The 23,573-nt window shown below is 40.9% G+C and overlaps 1 protein-coding gene across 8 annotated transcripts in view; it reads right to left on the reverse strand.

Moving 5' to 3' along the window:
- The window catches only part of MAP2K5 (mitogen-activated protein kinase kinase 5), a 271,133-nt gene that overhangs the window by 82,931 nt on the left and 164,629 nt on the right, over positions 1-23,573 (reverse strand). For 5 of the 8 annotated variants that reach the window (XM_019441683.2, XM_019441680.2, XM_019441678.2 and 2 more), the window contains exon 17: positions 2,598-2,627. The exons of the other annotated variants lie outside the window; for them this stretch is intronic. In XM_019441683.2, the coding sequence (XP_019297228.1) occupies positions 2,598-2,627 (30 nt within the window). The remainder of the gene's footprint in view (positions 1-2,597; positions 2,628-23,573) is intronic. 8 annotated transcript variants of the gene reach the window in all.

Here is a 23,573-nt window from a genome sequence, read left to right on the forward strand (position 1 = left end):
ATTCTCATCTTTTGGCTCCTGGTCCAGAGGTCTCTCCAACAGGCCCATCTTCTCAACTTGCCACTAGTGACGAGCTCGGATTTGATGCCCTGATCCGACTTTGAGTTCAGAGTAGTGACGTCCTGGTACCGTCTCTGGCCCTGACAGAAGGGATGCCAAACTATGTGATCATGAGGCTATATGAAAGGTTTTCATGTGTTCAAGGACCAGATCAGTGGGCAACTATTAGGATGAAGCAGTTAGTCCTCGGCTTGGTAAACAGAACACTGCTTTGACTGGATGGCTGTTTATAAAGTAAGGAGTTTCCTATCCCCCGAGGTGTTCAAGCAGAGTGTGGATGTCTGCTTTCCAGAGATACGGTACAGAGGTTTGATTCGATGATGTCTGAGATCCCTCCCAATCCCGATGTCTGTGATTCACTCCTGCCTACTGCAACCCTGCTGCAATTCAACAGTGCACATATCAACCATTCTGTTTGCCCAATTTATGAGGGGACACCATCTCACGGAGTGGCTTGGGGTTCAAATGAGATACTATGGGCCAAAGAGAAGGTGTTATTCATAATCCAGTGTCAGAACAGTATGAAAACAAACATTGTTATCCACGTGCTTTGAGGGCAAAGGGAAGGGCAGGTATGGTGTGGATACAGCACCCTTTCCCAGTGTGAAGTCTCCAGGGCCAAGCCTGTGAAATAGATGCCAACTCCACCTGACGTCATTGCTGATTCTAGCAATGAAGCACACCAACTTCTGATGAAAGGCGTGGGAAACGGGCCTGATGGCATCAAAGCTGCTTCTATTATTTCAAATGAAAGTCCCAATTCGGTGACAATATTCGATCACGATTCAAGGAATACGGTTTTCCCTCTGACTCTGGCATAAAGGTTATTGCTAACAAGGGAGCCCAGCACATTAGAATTTTCCAGCTTCCACTTGACTGATCAAGTACACACACATATACTTAAACATTTCAAAAAAAACAGAATTGCAAAGGTGTACAGCCTCTTCCCAAATCTGACCAGAGCATTCAAATGCTTCATTCGTTAAACGCAATAGCAATCTGTTTCTTACGCTCATCACTTACCAAATCTCACTGGTTAATTACTCGACACATTAGGAATCTCAAGAACATAGCTACGTTCTCAATCTCTGGCACTTTTACGAGATGGCTCACAGGTTTTTCTACTAAGACTTCTCTGAGAGATATACTGTAACAGGGTCTCTTCATTTACAGAATTTTAGGGGATTGTATAAATTGGCCAGACAGTGAATTGTTTAAAAATTACCGACAGGATAAGAGGCTTACCAAGATAAATATTCTAATGAGCTATAAATCCTGAAAATGTGATTTTAATTTGATGGGCTACCTAGAGCTAAGCAGCAAGCCTGTATCCACTAAAATCTGACTAAATGCTAGCATGCATGCCAAGCGATTACATTTTAGATTTCCTCTTTAAGGAAAAGATTATGTTTAAACAAAGAAGCCTGCAGATTTGAAAAGTGAGTCTAACACTCTTGAACCTAATAACTTAGGCGATGTCTCCCCCACTTATCTGAGGGCTTTAACAGTAAAAGAAAGAGGATACAAAAGAGACATTTCAGCAAGTGAAGGGTCTTTAAATGTCCACATGGGTACCAGGAGAATTCGCCTAAAACAGCTTATAAAAATGGTAGAGTGAATGAGCCCCATCCTATTATTCAATAACCATGTTTGTGATGCATCTGCATAATCTAACCATGCATAAATTAGTATGTGTAATACAACACTTATTTGCATAATAATAGCAAGTTAATAGATGCTTAAAGAGCAGAGACCAACACCACCTTTAAATCAGACATGCCTCCAGGCGCTTTGGCCTGTACAGACCAAGATGCCAGAAAAACAGTGAGCACCAACCAGAGGAAAACAGTCAAACCATTCATCTTTCATCCCTCTAGACATTTCACTTATTTCCCCCCACGTACACGGCGGAATCATTTTCAAACCACAAAACACCTTTATAGTTTAAGTGCTAGCACCCTTCCAAATAAGAATCTTAAAGAAATTATAAGGATGATCATCAGTAACGGTAACATAACGGACAGTTTGCTTTCTTACAAGTGTGGACAGCAAGAGGCAAATTTTTTAAAAAACAGTATGTTCAGAGTCACACCCACATAAAGCTGGGGGCCTATTTGCTTAGCAAAAATAATGATCCAGATCACATATTTCACCCTTCATCTCAACCTTTTAATTGAAATAATTTTAATTGGATCTAAAGGCTCAAACAGTATATCAAGAAAAGGCTGTGCCTCTCCTCTAACCTCAGTATGAGCACATGGCACTGGGCTAGGATAAGGAAAAACACCACCAATGTCACACAAAGGAAGAGCGCGATGATGCCTTTCAACCTTTAACAAAGAGGAGAAAAAAAATCGGGTGTTTAAAAAAAATCAAAAATCAATAGAGACTTCTAAATGACTCCTTTAAGATATCACTTTTCAATTTAACAGGACAGATTTATTTGTATGTGGCTCAAATGTTCACAATTGCTCCCTGCACCTTCATACATAGGAATGAATGTCACAGTGGCAAACGGCAGTAATGAACAATCTTACCTGGGGATATGGAAACCTCCCAAGAGCAAGCTGGGAAAGGAAATAATATTTGTCTAGTTATAGATTTGCATGCAGGGCAGATCTCCTTAAGACAGACAAGCACTAAATTTCAGAACTGTACCCAGCAAATATAAAAAGCTCACAACCCTGGATGCAGGAACTAAACTATTGCTGTAATTACCTTAAGAGTTGTATTTAGAATGGACGTTTTCAATGGGCAATGTTGCATCCCTGATAAAATATTCCAATTTTAACAACTAAACATTACCATTATGTGGTTTCTCTTAGGAATGTTCTCAGCTCTATGGGCATGATTCACATTCACATGTGTGCGACAATATTCCTTGAGACAGAGATGTAAAACTAGAGGAGACTGTTGGTTTCTCCTCTTGTAAGATGGAGACACCTTCTTGTTTCCCAGCCCTTAGTTGTGTAGAGTTTTTAGTCACAAGTACACACGCAGTGTTATAGGATATGGGGAGTGGGCCACATGAAACAGAAATTTTTGCCACTATTCTCATCAATTTATTAGTTTTTTCATTCACTTTCTATCCACTGTTAGGAATAAGGAGCTACCATTAGTAGGAAAGGGCCGATTCAACGCTGGGAATTCAACACTATAGGTCAAAGTCTGAAACTGGGGACATGAATCTTTAGAGAGCTTCCAATTTTGCTTGATTTGTAAATTGCCATGTGTTTCTAGGCCAGTCACTTAATTTTGGTCTTGGAATTCTCACCTGTAAAAACCAAATGATTCCACCAGGAACAGGGTTGATATAAAGTAATAAGATCAGATTTACCAAATACGCCATGACATATTTAAAGAAAATAGTAGCAAAACTTTGCGACTTCATAATGTGGCCCATTCTCAGGCCTGAAATCTCTATATATTTGTAACTACTTTCGAAGTGGAATCGCTGTATCAGGGAACTGTGAAGCTGGAATGAACCCATGACAGCATCAATCCATTTCACAGATTAGAACCCAAGAGCCCCACTGAAAAAGTTTCCACACAGTTAATGAGAAGCTAGGGCCTGACCCTAGGCTTGCAACTTAATCCAGGTTCTTTCTGGCATTTTATATTGCTTTTCTACATCTTGAGAAGTTGTGTATTTATTTAAAAAACACAGACACCACGGAAACATTTTTGAACTCTTTTGGAATTGTGTTTAGAATCATTTCAAGTAACAAAAGAACATCTACTTCATTTTGCTAGAATTGCATTTTATCTTGGACTTAAAATTCTGCTCCCTACGCTTTTTGAAAATGTAAATTATTTGTTGACTAAAGTCTGAATGGCTTGGGGGTATTACCAAACCCCAAAGCCACTTCTGAAAAATAAATAAAAATAAATAAATAAGATACCCTTACTAAGGACAGACATGAAAATGCTGAAGTTAATTTTCAAAGCTCTACAACCAGTCTGAGCAAGAGCAATGTAACAGGAATAAACCATATGACTTAAAAGGTGACTACTTTGAAAAGGCCAACACTCATTTGGATGTATATTTCTATATGTGTATGTGTGTGTGTTTTGCAATGCCTAGGAAGTTTCACGACCTTATACTCATTTCTTATATACTTAGAGCTCACGGATTTTCAAGATATAAAGTTATACTACCATTATTCACTTAGTAATATCATTAATCAAGGGATTAGCATAAAGTATGGACAGCAAAAACAACACAAGATGGGATGATGGAAAGAGAGTGTGGACGTTAAACTCCCTTTCACAGTTTTGTGTGATTATGTTTGTTGTCTATACACTGGTGTTTTCGGGGAGGCATCTGGATGGCTCAGGTGGTTAAGCGTCTGACTCGGCTCAGGTCCTGATCTTGCAGTTTGTGAGTCTGAGCCCCATGCTGGTCTCTGTGACAGCTAAGAACCTGGAACCTGCTTGGGATTCTTGTCTCCCTCTCTCTCTGCCCCTCCCCCCACTTATGATCTGTCTTTCTCTCAAAAATATAAATAAACATAAAAAAATAAACTTTTTTTAAAGTTTATTTTTTAATTTATTTTGAGAGAGAGAGAGAGAGAGAAGCAGGGGAGGTGCAGAGAGAGAGGGGGAGGCGGAATCCCCAGCAGGCTCCATGCTGCCAGCACAGAGCCCAATGCGGGGCTTAAATTCACAAACCGTGAGATTATGACCTGAGCTGAAGTCAAGGGTCAGACGCTTAACCAACCGAGGCACCCACGGGCCCCACTAGATACTGTTTTTTAACTGGGAAGGGAAGAGACTCCGTTTGCCACTCCCCCCTACACCAACCTTACCCAATACAGGCCATGCATGTGCCTGGCCAAGGAGAGTGTGCACAATGATCTTGGAGGAGTCAGGCGTTTGTACCCTTCTGTATTGACCTGACAGACAGTGACCGCTCAAAAAAAGCTGTCATCTATCATCGCACTCATCTGTGGATTACCAGGTTTGCATGTCCTTCCATTTGGAATTAGAAAACTACTAAGAGGAGGAGCTCTCATCTAAAAAAGCTAACAATAAGTAGTAGACAACATTTAGAATATTTTATCTCAAGTCTTTCTACAGGCACTGTGCCACTCACTCGGGTATACGTCAAACATGTCACTGAGGACTATGGAAGAACTCTTGGCTTACTGGCCACATGGCTTACTGGCAGAAGAACTTGCCCACTACACACGTGCTTAAAATCTAAATTAGCTGGCTGGTACCAACACTGGACAGTGCCTCTTGTGGTTGGAAGAACTAATAAGCAATGAGAAATGAAACGCTTAAAAAAAGTGGCATAAAATGAAAAATATGAATTCTTTCCACTTCAACACAAAACTTCAAATTCTCAAATCATTATTGTTCTGTGGAGAGGCCAGGTCACGGTCAACTTGGGACCGTGCACTCATCTACTTGGTGGCCTCTGTCATGACTGGTACAATGCAATGAGGATGGCTGATATCATTCATTTACCTTATAAGATACCACCATGCAAGAGAGCAGAGAGAAAATTCAGTGCACGCTGGTCAGCTGGGAGCCCCTGGGTACCAGTCTGCTTGGGAACAGGTGGCAGTGCTTGAACTGGTGAACTCATCATTCTTGGGACTGGCTTTGCCTTGTGTGTACTTTCCGGACATCCTACAAAATCTCAGTCCTGTCAACTACATTCCTGGGAGAACTGCATCTAAGATATCTTGCAGCTCTGACCTCTTTGGAGCCAGAAGACTGAGAATGATTCCTTGCCCTTGACCAGAGCAGAACGATCATGTCCTCTCTTGCCTACTGTCACTCCTGGGCTGCTCCAGCAGCGGGCCCAGGATTCCAATTCTGCACCAGTGAAAACTGGCAGTGGCACTATTAGGCTGGCACCAAAAGCAGTCATTTTAAGGCCCCGGGAGAGGCAGCTGCCCTCCATGTATGTCCCTGTCCTTCTAGGTTTAATGCAACTGCAGTGCTTTTGCGCCACACTATTTGTCTTGTGGCAAAATAGAAGGAACTATATAGCCAGGCCCTAGAACCCTTTTATCAAGTTCAATTAGGAGAAGGTAAAAAAGGAAAAGGGCTGTTAGCAGATATGGCTGCATGAAGAACAGGTTCTTCATGAGGCTGTCAAAAGTCAAAATAAACACTGAAGCCTTATGGGGAAGAGGGAACACATATGCTATGAGTGAATGTTTCAGAGACAGACGGACCTGGGGCCATTCTGTATCTTTTACCCCTACTGGTCTATTAATCTACTTGCATTTCCCCAGTTTTTATTGTCAAGGTATTATAAATTAGGAAACTTACAAAAGAGAGTATGTAATCTTCTCTGAAATGGCCTGCAGATATGTCACTGTACTAAATGTGTTTCAGATTTAATGAAGCTTTAATGTCCTTTTTAATTTTGCCTGTTTCTGTATCACCAGGGGTCGGGCAAGGCAATCAGCACTCAAGAGGGTGGTTTGGTTTAAAACTAGGAAAAAACTCATTTGCTTATGAGTTGCACTGTATTTTCTTAATTAAATTTACTGAGTAAAATGGTTTAAGTTCAGCCAACCAATGACCTTTGTATGTAGATTTAGATTTATAAATAGGTTAACAGTTAAAGGAAAGGAAAAAAAAAAAAAAGAATCACAACAAAGCAAACAGATTAGGACTAAGCCAATAGAAATCTTTGCTCTCTTTATCATCTTTACAAAAGCAGCATTTAAATATAGGCAGCTTAAGTCCAGTTAAAAAAAAAAAGTATATTGAAAAATGTGGATGCACTTAAGCGCCAGCAATTCATCAAATGACTCTCACATCCTTTTCATTCCCAGGAGGGGAGCGCCTTGTATTGTAAAAGATTTGGAAAAGCTTTATTTATTTTTGGAGGGTGGAGGTAGAGATGGGGGAGGGACAGGATTCTATTTAATGTTAAATTAAAAAAGTGCATTTTAATTCCAAATACTTAAGATTCAGCAAACTGCTAAATAAATACTCTGTTCGTTGTGGGAAATGCACTATATAAAAGGTAGAAAAAGAATGCTCTGAAAACACCTACCATTGGGAATACATTTAAATACCAGCAAACCACTAACACTTCGCTGTAAAACTAAAACCTCCTTAGTGTCATCTTATTGATCTTTGATATGTCCAATCGAAATCTATGGAATACTCACTCGAGTTAGCAGCGTTTTAATATGTTGGATTTTATAATTTAAACAACAAATATGTAGGTGTGATCATAACGACTGCCAAATTGCAGAGCAACTGCATGATAGAAACATCTGTATTTTAACAAAAAGGTAGAAGATACTTATTTACAAAGCAACAAAAATGGCTTCTGTTGATAACAAGAATAATTATGGCCACGGAGTCATAAACGATAGAGAGCAAAAATATAGTGTGGCAAGAATGCAAGAGCAGGACACAAACTCAAAATGTTTTTGGTGAATCAAGTTTCTTACCTAGAATATCAACAATGTGGGATGGGTTTTAAATTTACACTTATACCGAAGAGCCCTGGAATTTTTTTTAATTCTTAATTTAGACGTATCCTATGTTTCTTGGCATAACTGCAAATTGAAAATAAGCATTTTCAATATAGCCAGTGATCTAGCTGAAGGAGGACTTTATAGACTGAAATGTTCTAAAATTTGTTCTTAATTACCTTGTGCACATTTTACACAATTAAATTTCCATCTAAGGATCTTGCATTTAGATTGTGCACTGCAGTTAAACCTTCATTTTATAGAAATGCAGCAGCTACTGTGGAACATTCAGACACAGGAAAACTTTAAAAAAATCAGACTTAACTACTGGATTACATAAAATTCCCTAGGTGAGATTTCATCCCAAGACCAATTTACACAGTCCTAGAGAGAGAGTTTAAATCATCTGAAACTATGCTGGGAAAGAACCATAATAAATATTAAATACCTCAAAATCTACCCTAAGATTTTACTTTTCTTCCCATGTATCAATTTCACTATCCTCTTACTGAATGGTTTAGAAACAATCCAAAGGATATAACAGCAATTTACCAGTGTTAAAGTGCTTTGGAGGTTAAACTGACAACAAAGAACACAGAAACACAAAGCGTCTTGAAGTAGGGTTTCAATTAAATGTGGAGGATTTAGTAATGCAGGACCAAAAAAAAAAAAAAAAAAGAGTTACAAATTAATTTAATCTTCTGCCTATAGTTTGCAGCTGCACTCCAAAGTGTCTAGGGCTTAAGAACAAAGCCTTGAAAGGCCTCAGAGTGAGGAAAGCTTCAATTTTTAATGTATAACGCCATTAGCTGATAACTTGTGGAATCTGCGACCCCTGCGGAGGGGCATAAGTGCGAGTAACAGAGACTGATGAAGTGACATATTTGTTCATGTCTCCAACTATGAGGAAGAGGGTTATTACTAACACCATCAGGCCCAACAGAAATATGCCCTAATAACCTTAGGGACCTTCCACGTTATCAGTTCTCACTACATCAAATATATTAAAATCAAAACCTAATTCACTTTAATTAAAGACAATTAGTTTGTTTTTCTATTAGTGTTTTAACTTGTGTGATATTATAATACACTGCAAATTAAAGATGGGATAACAAATGTAACGAAAGCACCAAATGGTGTGTACCTTCCCACCCCTGCTTGGGGGAAATACACGCTTATCACGGGGGTCTATTTTAAGGAAATTCAAGGACACCATCATTGTAAGCGGTGTAGAAGCATGGCACTTTGAAATGAATATAGTGGGACCGTGCATACCTTTTCCCTATTCAATTTATACTTTTCACATAACACTTTCCTATAAACTCTAAGGATTTCCTTAACACAAACAGAATTATGGCCCAATGGAGGCACCAGAAGCTTAATTAATTTGCCCAAGGTCACACTGCAGGTTGGTGGCAAAGCTTGTTAAATCACTAAGAACTGTGGGCTCTACAGATGTTTTTGGCAATGGCAAAGGACCCTGTCTGCAAAGGCCTCAGAGACTTCCAGTGCGGTGGGTGAAGCACGACAAATAACTCATTACGGCTGTACAGAAGTGCCAAGTGCTCCTGAGAGCTCGCAAATAACATGTTTTCTTTGTGTAGAGAGAACCTAGATGTGAGGTTCCCATCAGGAGTGCTTCTTAACATGTGCCAGTATTTAAAAAAGAACTACTCATCCTCACTAGAGTCCACGGATAAAAAGTAAATTTATTTTAACTTAAGGAGGCCAAACGTGGTAACACAAAGAAATAAATCAAGCACTTCTCCATCATTCAGAAGGTCCTGCCTTCTATCCCACAGATTACTAATAATAATGGAGAAAAGACAGCATTACAAATAAATGTTTCCAATAGAGTGTGGGCTTTTTTTTTTTTTTTTTTTTTAATTAGAAATGGGCTTATTACAGTGGACACTTAAATGGGGAGAGGGCAACAGTAATTCACAAGTACAATATCTTAATGCTGTTCCATTAATTGCTTTATTTGTTTCACGGTTAAAAATGATTGCTTGCTGTAGCCTAACCACGAATGCTGAAAAGCATGATACATTGAGGTCTCAACCTGGGCAAACTGTACCTAAACTTACACTTTATTGCAGCTTAGTTCACAATCTTCACCTAATATAGGGGTATATCCCAGTGCAGCAGGAGGATAAATCATCCTGGAATATTACTCCGGCAAAGTTTAGCTGTGACTGGAGCATATGTGCTTTCGAGCCACTGAAGCAAAGGCCCATAAAATACACTAATTACTGGAAGTTATGGTCACTGAGTGATTGATAGCGCTCTGCAAGGCAACTTCCTCATTTTCAGCTCTTCTGACGGGCTCATCCGCCACATAGCAATTATTAATTCATGACCCACCCCTCGGGCACTAGTACCTTTACCTCTAATTCTCCTGCTACCAAACTACTGCTACAGCTGGACACTGTCTTTCTTCATTCTGATGGCCGGGTAAGGATGATAAAAAGTAGATTTCATGCTAAATGCTGTTGTTTTGAATCTTTAAACGTTGTTCGGTCTTTCTAACCCTGCTGTCCCAACACATAAATTCTCCTTCCTCTCCCATAATGCTAGCTCACTTGCCTCATTTTCCTTTGGACTGTGTGTGTGTGTGTGTGTGTGTGTGTGTGTATCAATCTATCTGTCTATACTACTTTATACCAAAAACTCCGATGGAATTATTTTTTGTGTGAATACTATGGTTTAAATGCAATATACAATTTCACCAGGCCATGGTAAATATGAGGTGGCTGATTAGAAAAAAAAAGAAAACAACCCCTCCTCTATTTAAGGAGACCCACTTTTGTAGCTTTGAAAGACACTGTCGCAAGTTGATTTCCATCAGTACCTTTACTCAGAGCGATGCTAATGAAAATATCTGGATACATAACTAAATCTCTAAAAGTCACTGAGAAACAACTTGCAAAGGTCTCTTTTGCTGGTGTTCTGTGCACTGAAAGGAAATTCAGTGAGAAACTCTGAATTAAGAAGAGATAAAGTTCAGTCATGGTGGATGAAAGCAAACAATTTATTTTTCTAATAGAAAAAAAAAATGAATGCTTTTCAAATGTTTGCACAACTCCAACTCAAAATGCAATACTGGGGGTAGTTGTCCTGCCTGGATTCTGAGATGGTGCAACAACAGATGAACAGATGGAATTCTAAGTTACTCATCCTTTCTGGGCTTGGTTCAAATTATTTCTCCGCTCCTGCAAGGAGTTACTCCCAGAAGACAACTTTGAAGACAAAATTCCCATCACTCCCTGTCCATACCATTAACTGGGCAGCCGAGCACATCCTCTACCTGGTGACATTTCCTAGTGCTCTACATCTTCCTGTGTTTCTAATGCCTGGAAAGTTTTAAGTTTTGTTTAAGGGCAAACTCGAAGTCGTGTACGTTTATATGTTCTCCATGATGCCAGAAGTGGTATTTTGCCGTAGGTTGACAATAAGCGTTTGTTGATTATGATAAACCCCTGATGGTGATGTCTTCTAGAGCCTAGCTGACCTGGCAGTGCTTGGATTAGTTGTTTCTACGCTACAATTCTTTAATGAACATAGTATACAAGCTCTTTAGTATTATGGGCTGATAGTCTTAACTGACAAGGCCCTCTTACACATCACTGCTTAGAATAATCACTATCGCATATTTAAGCATTATGATTAATTTAAATGGCTTAGTTCTTATTAAAGACTTAAGGGTTGAAAGAAGGGAAAAAGACTAGAGTTAACTGCCCCCTAATCCATCTCATATACTTAATTCAATAACCATTTTAATCTTCACAGTGAGAATTAAGAAATGACACCCTTTCAACACGGTTGTAAAATGCTGACCTGTTGTCCTCTAATAGTACACAACTTCAATCATAATAGCCCCTAGAGAACTAGCTCTGGGTTTGGCGGGGGTGGGGGTCGGGTCCTCCATTTCTAAACTGCTCACTGGAGTCTTGCAGCTGTGACTACCGGAGAAAACGTCAGGGCCGGGGTATAGTCTACAAAGTTCAACCAACTCTACACTTCTGTTTCTAGATGTTCCAAAGTCAAGGGAGTCATAATCACGTAGTATTTCCTAGTGTTTATATGCTGCTCCTGAGAGAGAGAGATGGAGTGGTCACTTCCACTGAGGTGCCGCGCAGGCAGGTGCAGTCATCTTGGATCTTCCATTCTTAACCACCATCTGGCTGCATCCTCACCAGAGGCCCCTGAGGGTACCACGTGGAATGGCAGAGCCCTAAGATTCCTGACCCACAGAATCCTGAGTAAATAAATGGTTGTTATGGTAGGCCATTAATTCGGGGTACTTTATTAAGAGTAAGAGATAAACGAGATGCTTTCCTTGACATTGACGGCAGCCTTCCCTCTTGTCTTCCCATGCACTTCCATCGCACTTCTATTTGTCTTTTCTACCTACTGGTCAAGGAGCTCCTGAGGGCAAAGTTTGGGTCCTTTACTGCCAACACAGAACAGCGTGGCATAAATATGTACTGATTGGATGGAATTCTCACCTGTCTGCTTCCCATTAGAGCAGACATATTGGAGATGAGGTTAATTTTTGTATTTCTTTAAAAATATAAACTAGGCTGTGGTTTCTGAAAAAGAATGTAAACGTACACCTTAAAATATGGTAACACTGAACCGGCTACGGGGACAATGTAGGTAGTAGGTCTGTGTCAAGCAGTCTTGACTGACGAGCAGAATCCCAATAAACCAGCCTTTTCCTTTATCTAATTTCCTGCTCATTTACATGTACCATTTCTTTATCTCTTCTTTTCCCAGACTACTTCATCTACTTAATCTCTACAGTATAATGAAAGAAGCAGAGTCGGGACCCCTCACTGCTGCTGCCTGGTCCAGTCACTTAACCTTTCTAAAAAAGTCTAATTTCTCTGGATCTCAGTTTCCTTACTTGCAAAACGGGAGCTTTGATGCTTATACGGTGGAACAATCTTGGGTGCCTCAAATTACTGATTTTTTCAGTGATTTCCCATCACACTATGGAGGAGCTTAAATGCGGTGATGAATATCAAGTGGCTTTGTTAAGTGTTAGGTACATGTACAGGGTGGTTATGTCGTCACCCTTCTTGCAAGAATGACACTGAGCAAGATGTCAACAGCAGAAAAAAAAGAGGACAGAGCGCTAGACTTGGCATCAGAAGTCCTCAATTCCAGCCCTCTTCTGCATAAGGCTGACTGTGTGCTATAACTGAGGGCATGCTCCCTCCTTCCTCTGGGCCTCAGGGTTCCTAACTGGTCAGAGGAGGGATCTGATTTAACAAGTTCTATAGACACTCTTCTGGTTAAAAAAAATTCTCATCTCTAAGTGTAAGGTAAGGCATGTAAAAGAATTGTCTAAATAAATGCTATAAAAAATGTTAAAGTTACTATTAGCCAATTCAGAACCAAAGTATGTGATATGGTCTGCAGGATCTTCAAGAGGATTTTTTTTTTTAAGTTTATTTATTTATATTGAGAGAGACAGAGAGCGCGAGCAGGGGCAGGGAGAGAGGGAGAATCCCAAGCAGACTCCATTCAAAAAACCATGAAATCATGACCTGAGCTAAAATCAAGAGTCATATGCTTAACCCACTGAGCCACCCAGGCATCCCTTCAAGAGGATTTTTTTTTTTTAACTGAGTTGAATCCTCAGCAGCTTTTTTTTTTTTTTTTAAAGTTTATTTATTTTTGAGACAGAGAGAGACAGAGCATGAACGGGGGAGGGGCAGAGAGAGAGGGAGACACAGAATCGGAAGCAGGCTCCAGGCTCTGAGCTATCGACCCAGAGCCCGACACGGGGCTCGAACTCACGGACTGCGAGATCGTGACATGAGCTGAAGTCGGACGTTTAACCGACTGAGCCACCCAGGCGCCCCTCAAGAGGATTTTTAAAGCTAATTCCAGGTCACTGGATTTGAGTATTGACAGAATTCTAGGATCAGTGGTTCTGACCACTGGACATCTCAAGGGAGTGGCAGTGGTTCCCCCAAATTATCACTCAAAGAATTTAGAGTTGACAGATGTCACTAGAAGGCTGGCCCCTTATCTTTTAGCTCTCAACTCAAAAGTAACCCCACACCACTCAGTTACTCGTATCATAGAATGCTGTTTGTTTCTGTCTAATGACTTGCTATTGTCAAGCATCTTCTTTAAAACGTAGGTTCCATGAAAGCAGGGATTTTGTCAGTTTCATTCGTAGCAATATTCCCAATGACTACCACAGTGCCTGTCACACGTTAGACACTCACTAAAAAATTTCGGAGTGACTAATGAATGATTGCATCTTATCTAACCTTATCCCAGCTTCTTCCACAAAGCATTTCTTCTCAACAAACAAACAAAAACAACCTGAGACATGTGGTCATTCAGTCACTATGGAAATGCCGGCATTTTTATCCCTAAAGGGGATTCGATTCCACCGTGGAGTAGGAAGGATGTAGGGATATCTATCCATTAGAACTTTCTTCTTTATATTGAATAGAAAACGATGGGATTTTTTTTTTCCAGTTTTGTTTGTTTGTTTGTTATGTTAACTTCAGCAAGTTTGGCCTGCCAGTCATTGAGTGGCAGTATCTCTTCTCTATGACAATCCTTCAAACATCTGAATATGGGTTGTCAAATGCTTGCTTTGTCTTCCCTTTCTTTTTTTATTCTTCACATGAAGACTATGTGGATTTAACGTTTTCTTAAAAGTCCAAATTGTGGGCGGTTTTGTGCATACAAATGCCCACAATTTGGACATGTGCTATTGGAAAAACTTTAAAATCAGTCTGAAATCCATCAAAATAATAAAATGCTTAGCTGCGACTGCCAGCACCTGTTCCATCTTGTTTTGTCAATCTCATGGTTGTTCAGATGGCTCTGAGCACAAAGCAAGCCCAACAATGCCTCTTTCAGTGGGAGACACTCACTTTGTCTGCCAGTTGCACATTCACTACGATCACTGACAACCTTGGAAAATGCACATTTAGGCATGGTAATCTGAGACAGCTGGATCCCTTCACAAACCTTGCAAAGGACTGAACTAGTCAATCCATCATCTCCCAAAGGTCATTTTAACAGCTCCTTTTTGCAATGGGTTACACAAAGTTTTAGATTAAAAAATGACAAGGGAAAAAAAATTAAAACAAAGTTAAAACAGAATTACAGAAAGTGGAGTAAGAGCAGGGGAATGAGTGAGAGAAACTGTTACATGCTCTTTTTCTCAACATTCTTGAATGGAAGGGAAGGAGGCCCATGACAAGGACTCCCCACCGCACTCCTGCCCACTTTCCTATACAACCTTCCAATCATACACTGAAATTTCCTTGGTGTTTGGACCCTTCACTTTGATCCCTTTGGCTTCTGATGATTTTCAGCAGAAGCTTCTGATCAACAGGTAAGATGTTTCACTAGATGGAGCAGCAGACCAAACATACAATAAGATTCAACTTTCACTCATGTGCTTGATGATAATTATAAAAACGGTGAGGAGAAAATATCAGTACTTAAGTGGAGCACACTGAATGCCAAGTTTTATGGTCTCAAGGAGCTGACAGCAGCTGCTCATAGGGTACCGAGCGCTATCCGTCACCTCTCAGACCAAGTTCATAATCACCAAGGGCTAGAAAAGCAAACAAAGCCGCAGCTGTAGACCACTAGAGACAGCTGTGTCTCTGGGTGTTTTTATGTAGGGGTGGGAGTTGGGGGTAGGGATAGGTTCTTCTGTATATTTAGGGGCAAGAACCAAGTCTAGATAATGCTCCATAATTCTTGTCACTTGGCAAAAACACCCAATATATAGATGAGATTGCTATTTCAAACAGAAGCTTACTCTCACAGTAACTTTATGGGGTTGTTATTATTAAATGAACGTGTTTATAACGGAGTCTAGAAAACTCAGAGCACCTGCTTTCAAAAAATGCGTTTACTATGATTGTTTATCGTCTGCCTCCCTCATTGTGTTGGAGGTTCAACAAGCAAAGGGAACATGCCTATTTAGTGTATCCTCCGCACTTAGTAAAGTGTTTGGAACATAAAAGATGCTCAGTAAATATTTGAGGAATGAATGAATTTTAAAGTTATCTTCACTTTACAGATAAGAGAGTGACACCTGGAGTGGCACACGACTTGGCCAAAATCACACTGATTGTAAGGGGTGGTGCCAACATATCTGGTTAATCCAAAGTCGGAACACTTTAAGACTTCAAGAATTAGGATGACAGCCCTTGAATCTGAAAATCTTATCACAGAAAGAAAATTGCCCACTTTTCATCAAATTTCTCCAGAGGCTCTGTCAAGGGTACTGGGCTGGGTGATCCATGCAGCTTTTTCAATACTTTTATTTTCATTTCACACAGCTTTATGTGCTTGCTTGTAAATGCTGATTACACTTCATTTTCTTGGTATCTTATGAGTCTTATCTAGCACCCATTAAAAATATACATATAAAGGCAAAGATTTTTTTAATGAGATGTGTTCACAGGTTTTAACATTTCCATAAGACAAGGTAGTTCCATCCAACTATATTTACTTTTTATGCTAAAATTTCCTTGGGAAAAATTCTATTGTAGATGTCTACAGAAAATCCAAAAATGTTACCATTCCTCAGTAAAAAGTCCCTTCCTCTAGGCAAAAGCACTGATAGATGTCCTTTAGAAAAAAAGTTAGGTTTTGTTTTTTGTTTTTGTTTTTGTTTTTTGCTATAGGTATAATAAAAAGGAAGGCAATCTCAAACAACATGTAAGTATTTCTCTCATGCTATAAAATTAAAATGAAAACATGTGCTTTGGTGCTTTCTTCTATTTCCTCTATTCTTTCTTCCTGAAACTTGTTTTTTTACGTTAGACTTCCTGACCTAGTTCTCTCATTTTCAATATCTGTTTGTTGTCATTGTTCTCAGAAAGTTCCTTTGTTACAGCAGCCTGTTCTTGTTTCCTGAATGTAACATTTTCTCTTTTCCCTCTGACAATACTAGAGGAGTTCATCTGAATTTTTCTTCACCTCACAGTTTCCAAGGCCCTCCAAGTTGTTTTCCAGTTATTTTAGGTCTCTGTCTTAAAGGCCTTCCTCACATGTCTTGCCAAGAGTAAGGGACTGAAAATCTGGCTGGAAACACTGTGCTCATTGGTGGAGCTTGCAGAATGATGTAAAGTGACATAACATGAACCCCCAATGTCTGGATCTTTAAGATTTCTTGGTCTGATTTCCTTTGAGAAAGTCTCTTCTGCCTGAAAGAGGAAGACACTTTGGCTGCTGGTGTCCTAGGAACAGGCTGGGAGGTCTCAACATTTACCATTCACTTAATGCCTCTGTACTTCAGTAGTGGGATGCACTCTTCTACAGTGCTAGGTGTCACTTATTTTACTCTTTCCAAAAAAGACTTCTACCCAGTCTTGTGTTGAGGGTGGGGAGTGGTGACTGTCCACACATGCTGAGTTAGGGGAAGAATCTGTGGGTCAAATGGCTTAAGTGCTTCTCAAACAGACTTTAAAATCATCCTCTTCTCTCTGGTCCCACTTTCATGCCTAGTTCCAGATAACTGGTACCACCAATTCTTGGGCCTTTGGGGTGTTCCACAGGAATCAGAGTCTTTATCACTTTCTTTTTTTAAAAAAAATTTTTAATGTTATTTATTTTGGGGAGGGAGGGGGGGAGAGAGAGAGAGAGAGAGAGAGAGAGAGAGAGAGAGAGAGAGAGAAGGCACAAATGGGTGAGGGGCAGAGAGACAGAGAAGTAGACACAGGATCCAAAGCAGGCTTCAGGTTCCGAACTGTCAGCACAGAGGCCGATGCAGGGCTCAAACCCACAAACTGTGAGATCATGACCTGAGCCGAAGTTGGACGCTCAACTGACTGAGCCACCCAGGCGCCCCTGTCACTTTCTTTACAGGTAGCTTAGGATTTCAGCATTCTCGGCTCTGCAGGTTGTTTGCCACTGTTCATCTGCTCTCCACATCCCGAAGCTGGTTGCTATAGTCTCCTTCTCTTTTTGTCTTCATGTAGTATGCCTTTTTAAAAAATTCCTTTACGGTTATTTTTAGTGGAGTTTGAGGTGCAAGGGGAAGCTACGGCAAGTGTTCCATGCTTTAATCAAACCAGTAGCTTTTTTGAACAGAAATATAAACATTTCAAGAAGTAATTCCTTTTAAAAAGAGGAGATAATGGCTTAATGTTCTCATTGTGACCTTTGTCCAGGAGCTCTGAAGTAAAGCTTCCACCTAAAGATGAAGAAGCTGAGGCCCAGAGATTAAATGACTTATCCAAGGATCTACGGTTTAGACTGCTAGAGGTGAAATCTGATCTAGGTCTACACTCCAGCAAACAGAAAACCGTTCTCCACGTGCAAAACATTTGTGATCTCTTCAGCCAACATTTATGTGTGCTTATGTTAAAGGCTCCATCCAACTTCTGCTTCAGAGCTGTGACAAAAGTATGAAAAAACTGAGCCAAAAGATTTCCTGAGCACCCACTGAGGGGCAGTGGAATTGCGCTAGGGAGTGTAGGTGATGTTGAGAGTATCAGATTTGACTCCTATCATAAGGAAGTCTGACATGCCTATAAATTATTATGGTACAAAGTGGAAAAGGCAGGGAGGGAGGGAGATGAAGATGAAGGTCAGAAGAAGATGTTACTTTTAGTCGGAGAGATCAGAGCAGGTGTCACGAAGGATGGGTATCTGACCTGTATCTTGGGGAGATGAAGGAAAATGATACGCCACATAGAGTGAAGGGCAGAGTGTTCCACGGATTTGCTTTTTTTTTTTTTTAAATTTTTTTTTTCAATGTTTTTTATTTATTTTTGGGACAGAGAGAGACAGAGCATGAAAGGGGGAGGGGCAGAGAGAGAGGGAGACACAGAATCGGAAACAGGCTCCAGGCTCTGAGCCATCAGCCCAGAGCCCAACGCGGGGCTCGAACTCACGGACCGCGAGATCGTGACCTGGCTGAAGTCGGAGGCCTAACCGACTGCGCCACCCAGGCGCCCCACCACGGATTTGCTTTTAACCTGGAAAGGTGATTCTAAAACTCACAAGAAAAATTCTCTTGGCCAAAACAACAGAACTCATAAAAATCTTCAGAAGATGGCGTTACCGTCATGACAATGACCTTGTGTGGCTCCCTGAATATGTTCTTCGCCTTTCTAGAAACGTTTCTCTAAGCCATGGACCTTGCTTCCATCATTTAACACATCATTCAAACCACTTCAATAAAACAGGGATCACGCTGAAGAGGGGTCTCAGAGGACTAGATGACACTCCAATTAACCAAGCACATCGAGCCAGATTGTTCTATGCCTCAGACTCAAGAGACTGGCGGAGAGAAGAGGCAAACAAAGGCAGAAAAAAGCAAGGACCCAAGTGAAAAGAGCAAAATGCATGTGTTAAAGATGGGCTTTCAGTCTGACTCCTGCAGAAAAGCCTGTCAGAAGATTATTCACCACCAACCTTAATAAGGTTTATAATAACCCGCCGGCTAGAATCACAAACCAGAACGTGTACTTGTAGAGCATACTCAGTGAGAACAAGGGCAGTATAGGACTGGCCCGGTGCTTTTAAAATGTGTATGCGTTATTCTGGGTACTGCAAAATCAAGGCTGGAAGAAGGTGTGTGTTGACTTATATTTTGACCCAAGAAGGGCCAACTTAAAAATACAGCTTTTGCAAACATGTTGTGATTTAAATGACACAAGAATATGAGTGGAATGAGTAACTAGCGAAAAAAAATAGAGGGGCTTCTCTTCTTGAGCCAGTCTGTGGGAAGAGAGATAGGTACTGAGCTGCTTGTGAAATTAAGACATTGGGCCCCAGGGCACCTGGGTGGCTGAGTCGGTTGAGCGACCAACTTCGGCTCAGGTCATGATCTCACGGTTCATGAGTTCGAGCCCCATGTTGGGCTCTGTGCTGACAGCTCAGAGCCTGGAGCCTGCTTCAGATTCTGTGTCTTCCTCTCTCTCTGCCCCTCCCCCGCTTGTGCTCTGTCTCTCTCTCTCTCAAAAATAAATAAAAATATATATTTAAAAAATGGCTCTTATTATGTACCAATTGTCATTTTAAAGTTTAGCTCTGAAGTTTGAATGGCAACTACTAGGGTGAAGAGTCCTAAAAATCACCACCTAGTTGACTGGATCAGTGTGAGCTTTCTAGAAGAGTCAAACAAATATGCTGGGGAGCAGGATTAATCCTCCTAGTTTGTTCTAGCTCAGGAATTTTATGCCTTTGTTGGTGGCATAAAATTCTTTTTTTTTGTTCTTTTTCTTTGTATTCATACTTCTTTTTTTGTTCTTACTTCTTACTTTTATTCTTACTTCTTTTTTTCTTTTGCATTTTCACACTGATTTCTGTCATGAAGGTACAAGGAAGAAGTGTAATTCTACATGGATTCTTTCTCCCCCGACAAAGTCAGCCCATACAAACCCCTCATATGGCAGTATGGCAGTGACCTTTATTTGGCTTCATAACTAATCCACATGAGGAGAACTACAACACATTCAGAGATCTGAGTTGAAAACCATAAGCAACACACAGAGAAAGGGGCCAAATTCTTCTCATCTGGTGACACTGCCATGCTCTAGTGAAGCTGAATAATCTCCTTTTTTCCCCTCTTAAGGGTAATCTCCATGTTTATGTTGCTTCTGCCAACTCCAAATACTACATACAGCTGACAGAATCCTGGAAGAGACCCATTTTATCCCACAGGGATACTGAACTGAGAGGAGATGGGGCAGTTCTGTCCCTGGATAAAAGATAGTCTGATATTAAAGATTCTTTGCTTAAGGCACAAATGTACCTGTCTGTGACTTTTTTAATGGCACATTTTAGTGGCATGTAGCATCATCTTTTATGAACAAGTGTGCGAGAGGCCTTGTTATGACCCCCATGGGGAGTATGACAGCACATTAACAAGGGAAGGGCAGCATGGAGACGGCAAGCAAAGGTGAGCCTCGCTATTTTAGGAGTTTAAAACGATGAAGGCGCCTTCTGATTCCTGCCTCACCAAACCTCAGGGAGGGGTTGGGACTTCATGGAGTCTGGGGGAGGGGTGTACTAGTAGAGGTAGAAGGGATAGAAAACTCTAGTTTCCACGTAGTCTCTTGTTTGATTCTTGTGTGATTTCAGAACAATTCCCTTGCTCAGTTTCCTGTATTTTGATCCCATGTTTCTTTACCACCAGTACTCTAGGGGGATAAAATGACTCAAAACACTTTGAGGAAGGTGTCCACACAAATAGGTAGTAGAACAGCTTACATGAGACCTTGCATGTTCTGACACTAGACCTCTCCTGAGGGGTTCACAGAGACCCACCTTAGGATGTGCGGGGCCATGGGGAGGGGCTCTTCCCTCTTTTCCTTCTTTCTCCCAGGGCCAAACTCTCTTTGAGACCAATTCTGTTGGTTAAGCATCTTATTAAGCATCTGACTTTGGCCCAGGTCATGATCTCACGGTTTGTGAGTTCGAGCCCCGCGTCAGGCTCTGTGCTGACAGCTAAGAGCCTGGAGCCTGCTTTGGATTCTGTGTCTCCCTCTCTCTCTGCCCCTCCCCTGTTCGTTCATTTTCTCTCTCTCTCTCAAAAATAAATAAACATTAAAGAAAAAAAAAAGACCAATCCAGCTCAACTGTAACTCCTTTGGAGAAACTCTGTCTCTCCCCCAGGCTTGGGGCTTAGAGTATCTTGGAAGTACCTTTACTGAAGGTGCTAGCACACTGTTTGTTTTGTTTCGGGCTTTAGTGGTTGGTCTTCTCTATCAGAAGTTTTGTGTGACCCAGTCTCTATGGCCTGGCACATGATAAGTGCTGAGACAGTCAGTACTGAATGAATGGAAGTTTTTACTCTTCACAGCACACCCCTAGAAAGGAAGTCTTGTTTTTAAAAGTGAGGATAAACAGAAGAGAAGCAATTCTTTGAAGATGGTGACTCTAATTTGCTATTCAGAATTTTAAAATGCATGGAGATTCACACTTCTCTCTATGACTTTAAACAGGATTTGCCACATTTATCCCAAGCAGATTGTGGGTGAAAATAAAGAATCTTTACTTCGTGCTTTACTTCAAGTGCTTCTTGTGGACTATCCTCCACATCTTTTCAGGTAATATTCTCATCACATCTGCCCTTAAGGAAAAAAAGAAGCGTGGGGTTCTCTTCATCACTGAATAATTCACAATTATCTCATCTACGGGCTCAAAACCTCTGACTCCCCTTCCCTATCACTTACTTTGTGTTACCTTGTACCCCAGATGAATTTGGTATAAGACACACGCCAGGGGCCTTACTCTATTCTCTAGTGACTTACTGGTCTGTCACTTGTGGTCAGTCACATGCTGTCACTTGCTTGTCTGGGAGGTTGTAAGCTCCTAGAAGGGCTACAATTACATAGTTCCCTCTGAAAGCATTTGGTTAAGCATCAAACACAAAGAGGTGTTCAACAACCTTTCTCGATGATCATAATCCCACTGCACTTGACATCCTGTACCGACATTACCTCCTCCTTCCGATTTAACATCTGGCTCTTCACCAACCATTTGAAAACACTGGGAGCATTAGGACGCCTAACCCTTCCTGTCCTCCCCTCCTCCTCACTTTCAGCCAACACATTCCTTCTGGCATTCAGGTGTCCCACACTCAATGTGACAATTTGTTACACAATCCCTATACCATAATCCTCTTCAATCTTATAAATTCAATGAGTCTGTTTCCTTCAGTCATCTGGAGACCATTCAACAGTCTACCTCCAGGATAAATGAACATGATTGACAAAACACCAAATACAACAATGGCAAATTCCCTCCTTATACTATAAAGACCCTCTTTTTAAATCTTTGCATCCCTAGCACCTAGCAGAATATTGGCAGAGATATGTTTCAGTATGCAACATAAATATGTTCTATGTATTGGGCATCTATCTATCAATCCATCTACCTACCTACCTATCTTATCTCCGTGTTTCCATGCGTGTCCCTCTACGGTCCATACTCGACAGAACACCCAATAATCTTTTGAAAATATAATTCAGTCATTTACCCTCAGAGGAAAATCTAAAGTTCTTACCATGGCCTACAAGGCAGTATATGATCTAACCCTTGGCTACCTCTCTGAATGTATTTTTTCCCATTTTTCCCCTTGATAACTCCACTACAGTCACCTTGGTCCCTCTGCTTCCCTTGAACATGCCAAACACACTCCAGCTTAGTGCCCCTGTATTTGCTGTTGCCTGGTGGCTCCCTCCATTTACATCATCCAAGTCTCTGCTCAAAGGTACTTTATCAGAAAGGATTGCTCCACTTTATTTTTCTCCATAGGACTTGCCACCACCTGACAATTCATACAGTTTGTTATCCTGTTTTCTGTCCTCCTCATGCCCTACTCCATGAGAGTCAAGACTAGAGTGTCCTTTCATTACCATATCCCCATTGCCTATCTAACAGGCATAGCAAGAGCTCAATATATAAATGAAAAAATGAATGTGGAAGGAAAGAACAGCGAATATACGTGTTCTAAATCTTACATCTATTAGCTATGTTCTCTCATGGTACTGTCTCTGCATGTTATATCATGCTCGGGTGTATCACCATCCAAGTCACTCAGCTCTAGAGTTGATGCAGAAAGTTAAAGAAAGACAACAGACCACTTAGAGTCATAGAATGTTAGTGTGGAAAGGGGCTGCGAGAGCATTATTTTACAGATGAAGAGACAGAAGCCTGGGGAGGGATAGCGGCTTGCACAGGACACCTAGAAACCAGTAGCAAAGGTGAAACTGCTCTCTCTTTCATTCCCAATCTAGGTTCTTATCTGCACACCACGTACTTCTCCAGTGTTCTACACTCTATCTGGTTGTTTGTTAAATGCATTTGATGGCAATGGCTTAAACATGCAAAGGCACGGGGCGCCTGAGTAGCTCAGTTGGTTAAGTGTCCAACTTCAGCTCAGTCTCACGGTCCGTGAGTTCCAGCCCCTTGTCAGGCTCTGTGCTGACAGCTCAGAGCCTGGAGCCTGCTTCAGAATCTCTGTCTCCCCCTCTCTCTGCCCCTCCCCCCGACACATTCTATCTCTCTCAAAAATAAATCAACTTAAAAAAAAAATTTAAACAC

The sequence above is a fragment of the Panthera pardus genome, unplaced genomic scaffold, assembly GCF_024362965.1.
Source record: "Panthera pardus isolate Hobbes unplaced genomic scaffold, ASM2436296v1 HiC_scaffold_24, whole genome shotgun sequence".
In the NCBI taxonomy this organism is placed as follows: Eukaryota; Metazoa; Chordata; class Mammalia; order Carnivora; family Felidae; genus Panthera; species Panthera pardus.